The following is a 6,287-nucleotide window of genomic DNA, read 5'->3' as shown; positions in this document are numbered from 1 at the left end:
GGCCCAGCCCCAGCCCCGTGCCCAGCCCATCACCTCCAGGAAGAAGCGGGGGCTCTCAGGCTGCGTGGTCAGAGCTCCAATGGCAAACACTGACGGGAAGGCGCAGACGAGGACAAAGACCCTCCAGCTGTGGAACTGGTAAGCAGAACCCATCTGAAAACTCCACCCTGGCAGGGACAGAGGACAGCTGTCAGCAGAGAGTCCACTGCAGGAGAGGAAGGAGAGAGTCTGGGGGGCATTCCCGAGGGGCTGCTCACCATAGTGGGGGATGATGGCCCAGGCCATGGCTGCAGCATACACGCCCCCGATCATCCAGAACATGCAGAGCCAGCTCAAGTGCTCCCCGCGCTTCTCCTGCGCCAAGAACTCCGAGAAATAGGAGAAGACAATGGGGATGGACCCTCCAATCCTGGAGGGCATTGTAAGGAGTCAGCATTAGATAGTGGCCATGTTCCTAAGCCCCAACCCCAGGCCGCTGGGTCCACAAGCACTTTCCATCTTTCAGACCTTTTTAAAGAGTCTTCTTCTTCCACGGTGCCCTACACGCTCCTCTTTCCCTGCCACTTCCACCAACCAGTCACCAAGCCCCCGTGCTTGGTGCCCTTAGGAATAGGCAGGCGGTTTCAGGTAAAGAAAAGGAACAAACATTAAATCTCGAAGAGGACTCTAGGGAAGGAAGATAACTACAGAAGAGAGACAGAAAAAAGTTTCCAGGGAAAAATGGCTATAGGAAGTTTGAGGACAGGTAATCTGCTCTCTCACTGACATCGAGTCAATACTGATTCACGGTGACCCTTAACGTCAGAGCAGAACTGCCGCTGTGGGTTTCCTAGACTCTAACTACGTATGGGACAAGAACGCCTCATCGTTCTCCCTCAGAGCAGCTGGTCGTTTTGAACTGCTGGCTTTGCAGCCCAACACATAACTACCATGCCACCAGGTCTCCCCTAAAGAGCTTTGACACAGGCTGAGTGGGAGTGTATGCAGACTCTATGCAGACTGTGTTAAATGCAGAGAACATGGAGACTGGGAAGGAAATAACTTTAGGGTCCACAACAACTTAGGGGTGAGGTCTCTTCATGGAGGCAGATTCAGAAATGAGACTAGAGGGTGGGGTGGAGAACGCAAGAAGGGACCCTCCCCGCCCTTTCAGGACAGGCAGGAAATAGAATCTGGACAGGTGGAGCTGGACTGAAAATGGTGGGGGGAAGTCATTCATCCATTCATTCAACTCTCACATAATTACGGTACATTTGGTACCCCTACAAATATACCAGTGACCAAGACACAGTCCTGCCCTCAAGGGGCTTAGGAGGTGGTCACTCACCCAACACCAGAAAGGAGGCGGCAGAAGAGGAAAGTGCCGTAACCCTGGACGAAAGATGAGAAAAAGGCGAAGACGCTGTTGACGGAGAGAGAGATGAGTAGACACTGTCTCCGACCTAGCCGGTCAGCCAGACCCCCCCAGAGGAAGGCTCCCACCATCATGCCCAGGTAGACGATGAGGCCTGGAAGGAGGAAAGCAGAGAGAGACAGGGAGATGAGCAGAACATCTCCATTCTCCCACGTTGCTGAGCACTCGATGGGCTGAAACTGCAGCAGGATGGATGAAGGATCGGAAGGGCTTCTAGAAGTATCTAGAGACGAGTGCAAGTGAGGTTGCACAGTCTGGGCCAAAAACAGAGGGTCATCTCTACAGGTCAAGGGTCCAAAGATAGGAATGCAGATACCGGAGAAAGAACCCCAGAAACCCCAAACCCTCTTCTTCCCCCATCCGTCTGCTCTCTCTCTCTCACACACACACACACACACACACACACACACACACCTCTTCAAAGCAGCAGGATGTCACTCTGTGTTCCTTGGGGAAAGGGCTTCCATTGCCTCAGTCCTCCCAGAACCATTCAATTACACACCCCCACCCCAAATCCACCCTTTACTTTTCTAGTTACAGTGTTTTGGGTCATTAAATGCCTCTATTTCTTAATTCCTTCATAAAATAAGCTTTAGAATTGATCATGTATTCTAATTTCTACATTTTATTCATGCCCCTGGGAGAAGGGATCTAAGAGTCTGTAACAACTTGGTGGCAGAGCAAGGCCTAGCTATCTCTTTCCTCAATGAATCTATGAGTTCCTCCTTTGGGGTCCCCATCAGAATAGACTGTCAGAAACTACTCTTTGGCCTTTTGACGTTCTCAAGGTTTGAATGAGAGTCAGTGTATCCAGTTTCTCTAGCCGAAAACCTAGAATTCTTTCCTACCCCAAACTGACCCTTCGCCGCCCACACTGACTACTGTCCCCCCGTGAAGCAAAGGGACTATGTAGGAAGAGGAAAGGCTATGAAGAAACATTAAGTGGTGGCCCATCCTGCCCTGGCCACCCCCTAGGAAACCAACTAAGCAGACCACCACCAACTACCATTCCCTGCCCCTCCAACTGCCCTCTGAGGGCCCCTTTCACACACACCTTCACTATGACTCAACCCTTAGTGGGAGGTCCACATGAGGGGACAGTATTGGACACTTTGGGAACAGGGTCCTCATGAGCCCAATGTAAGGACAAACGCAATTCTCAGGAGCAAGAGTGTCTAAGATTTGAGGCGGGACAGGGCTGAAGTGCTGCACCCGTGTGTCTTACCTAGCATGCCCTTGTTGGAGTCAGAGAGGCACATGTCCTTCTCAGCGCTGGGCAGCACAAAGCCCACCACGAAGACCTCGACACCGTCAGCCATCAGCGCCAGGCCAAGCACGAAATAGAGAGTCCACTGAAAGCGGCCGTGGCCACACTCCCGTAGGATGGTCTCGTACTGCTGGGCCAGTTCTTCTCGCTCTTTCCGAAGCTGGGCTTCCCCCCGGCCTCCAGGGGGACCCTCCCCATCACCGACACCACCTCTCACCCCAGCCAAGGGTGCCCCATCTGCCATCCGCTCGCCTTTGCTCCCTGACTCTGCCCTGGGGATGCCCTGATATTCCCCCTCGTATATCTCATCATCCTCATCATGGCCCTCAGTGGCGTCGCTGGATGCACCACCTTCCTCTTCATCCTGGGCCCCTTCCCCACGGTAATAGCCATCTGCGGGGGCAGGGTAATCATCATCATCATCATCCTCTTCGAAGCGGGAGTAGGATCTTCGGGAATATTCATCCTGGACTCTGTCCAGGCCCTTCCCCACCTTCTTGGCTGCATGCTTCTTGACTTCCTTGGCGATGTCTTTGGCCCCGCGGATGAAAGCTGCCCGGTCTCGGAAGCCCTCTTCCATGATGGAGCGTTGAGAACACTTCACCTGAAGCGCTCCCCCACCCCGGCTCCTTCTTCAGCGCACTGCGCAAGATCTTGTGGAATTAGGAGGACCCTTCCCCACAGCTGTGGAGAGGATATGTGCTGAGTGTCTCTGGCCACAGGATAAAAAGAAATAGGGGCTGCTTAGTGAGTAGCTAAGAGGAGGAGGAAGGAGGGAGAAGAGTCTTGGCCTACAACCAGTTCAGCTGGATGGGTGGGGAAGGGAGAGAGATAATGGGGATACGGACGGGGAGGAGGAGCCAGGTTGCTGGGGCTAAGCTGAGGCGCCAGGATAACTCAGGAAGGACTGCCCACTTCTTTCCAAGGAGCTTCTAGAGACCTAGGGGGTGAAAAATACAAAGAAAAAAGAATTTGTGAAGGCCCAAATAGTGAAGTTCAACATAGAAATTGATCTGCTCAGTCATGGTCCACCTACCCAGAGCCCTACCTCCACCCTCCCTGCCTCACATCAAGTTCAGATCCCTTACTTAATTATGAGCCTGCCGAAAACAAAACACAGGGAATAGGAGAAAGCAGAATTCCTGACTCTGGGCGGGTTTCTTACTGGGGATGGAGCTTGGCGAGACCGTGGCGAAGGAGGAGGGGCACGGGTCTAAGCTGTGGCCGGCAGTTCACTGCGGCGTGTGGAGATGGCCTTTCCACTGGGTGTCATCATGTAGACCCCACAAGAACAGGTTTGCTCCCGGCACAGTCTGGGGGATAAGAGCTAAGCAGAGCGAGGTGTGACCTCCGGCTTCAGCACTCATTGGCTGAGGGACTAACAGGAATGTGTCTGACCATCCATGCCTCCGTTTCCTCTTAGTTGCAAAGGGGAAAGTAAAGACTAAATAAGAGTAATCTATACAAGTTCCTTAAAGTGCCTGGCACATAAAAAGTGATCAGTAGATACCAACTATGACTAGAGCCCCAAACAGGAGCCATCTCGGAATGTTCTTTCGGGCGAGCAGTAGAGAGGGACCCCAGCTAGGAGAAAGCTGGGTGTGATGTACAGCCCATGTCACTTGCCAACTGCTCTTGGGCAGGTTGCTTAGCCTCCCTACGCCTCAGTGTCCTTCTGGTTAAATTGGGAATAATAATCCCTATTTCTCAAGAGCTCTGTGAGGATTTAATCCACAGTCTACATAACTATTCACTTTATCCCTTTCTGTTAGATTGGGAAATGTGAAGGAGGTACACCACGAGGCACAGCAAGGGGGCATACCTATGCACTGTTGCCCAATCTTTCTCAAGTCCCCTCTGCCTGTGTTTAAAGTAATTCCAGCAGCTGGGCCCACAATATCTCCTTCCAGACAAACAAGGGAAGGGCCCCCCCAAAGGGAGATTTGGAACCTGAATGGAGAAAAGAGGGGGTGCAAAGGTCTGAAACAATGGGTGGTAAGGAACTGCTGTCGCCTTCTTTTAGGGCCCCCCTGTCACTGGTGGGGGTGGGAATAGAAATGACTGATCAAACTCATATGTTTCCAACATGCCAGTCGTAGTTACGCCTCATTCTTCCAGGGCAGCGGTTCTCAACCTGTGGGCCTCGACCCCTTCGGGGGTCGAACAACCCTTTCACAGGGGTCACCCGATTCATAAGAGTAGCAAAATTACAGTTACGAAGTAGCAACGAAATAATTTTATGGTTGGGGGGCGTCCCCACAACACGAGGAGCTGTATTAAAGGGTGGCGGCATCAGGAAGGTGAGAACCACTGCTCTAGAGCCTCCCTTCTTAATCCTTTCTCATCCTCTTGGTCTCTCCACCAGGAGTCAAAGAAAGAGAAGTCCACAAATACCGCATTGCGTGGGAGGCTAGTGTGGAATGCTGGGGGCCTGGGCCCCCCTCCTCCGCCCAAAAAAGACATTGTCCACCAGGGAGTATAGCAGAAACCCCATATTGCTTCATGGAGACAGAGGCGGCGGGACTAGAATCTGGTCAGAGAGCGTCCCCCTAAAAATACCCTGCTTCCTTCTACTCCCACCCGCCCAGGGCCTTCATTAAATGTGTCACAGGCGCCCAGGAGCCCTGGTATCAGGAGTAGGTCGTGCTGTGTATTCCAGAGAGACACTGGCGAGCTGAGCCTTGCCCCTCAGACAGATGTGGGCAGTGGACCTGTGTCACCTTCTACTTTTCATGGCCCCGGGCCCAAATGGTCCCCCACGAAACAGAGGGAACTGTGGGGTCTCCTCTTTACTTCCATTCTTTTTCAAATAAAAAGCCAGAAAGGAGGCAGATGGAACCAACAGGAGCCATACTCTGAGCCTGTTGACAGATTCACCCCTGAGAGGTACATGCAGGGTACAGGAGGCCCCCAGGGTCGCAGCAGGATGCGATGGCTCCACAACAGGGCCAGCCCCCAGGGCCAACAAGCCCAGGAGGTCAGGAGGGGAGAGAGAAGACAAATTTTCTGGAGCTGGTGAGGAAAGCGTGCTATTTTTAGCCCCACACACAGCACAGGGTGGCTTGGCCTGTGTGAGAGAGATTTGGAGAGGTAGAGGTTAAGGGAGATTCGCGGTTACAAGGCCCTTTAAGGCCGCTGGCTTCACCTGACCAGGTGGCGGGGTGGAGGGGGGGTGTAAAAAAAAACAAGCCAAGAGATCCTGCAGAGGGTAGAAAGGGGTGGGTGACCCCTGAGCAAATGCTCCCTTTCAGGAGCACTCACCCATTCCTGGAAAAGAGGAAGGTCAGGGATCCCTATTGATAGCATCGGGACCACTCTGATCGCCCAGGCACCCTAACCCCCCCCAGGTGGCAAGGTCATAAAAAAATCACTTATCAAATCTTCCTCAGGATGGGGAGGGAGCGGTGGCAGACCGGGGAAGGAGGTGCAAGGACGCCCATCCACGTTATAGCTGAGTGACGGAGCCTCAGCCCCCACCCCAGGGCGACCAAGGCTGCGCCACGTCCCCACATCCTATTCTAGGGTTAGGGGAAGGCGAGCCATCGCAGCGCTCAAGGGCCTGAGATTGCAAACGGGGGCTGTCAAGCGGCAGGGCGAGGGAGAGAC

General features: G+C 53.3%; 1 protein-coding gene across 1 annotated transcript in view; it reads right to left on the bottom strand.

Annotated features, from left to right (window-relative positions):
* The window catches only part of SV2A (synaptic vesicle glycoprotein 2A), a 10,301-nt gene extending 6,680 nt beyond the window's left edge, over positions 1-3,621 (bottom strand). The window contains exons 1-4 of the mRNA XM_004716570.2: positions 2,640-3,621; positions 1,328-1,508; positions 258-409; positions 34-167 (exon numbers count right to left, since the gene is read on the bottom strand). Coding sequence (XP_004716627.1) covers positions 34-167; positions 258-409; positions 1,328-1,508; positions 2,640-3,261 — 1,089 coding nt within the window. The 5' untranslated portion in view covers positions 3,262-3,621. The remainder of the gene's footprint in view (positions 1-33; positions 168-257; positions 410-1,327; positions 1,509-2,639) is intronic.
* Between the last annotated feature and the right edge of the window lie 2,666 nt (positions 3,622-6,287).

Source organism: Echinops telfairi, unplaced genomic scaffold (assembly GCF_000313985.2).
Source record: "Echinops telfairi isolate 266 unplaced genomic scaffold, ASM31398v2 ScPeMD7_5805;HRSCAF=6673, whole genome shotgun sequence".
In the NCBI taxonomy this organism is placed as follows: domain Eukaryota; kingdom Metazoa; phylum Chordata; class Mammalia; order Afrosoricida; family Tenrecidae; genus Echinops; species Echinops telfairi.
This window is presented reverse-complemented; position numbering and strand designations above follow the sequence as displayed.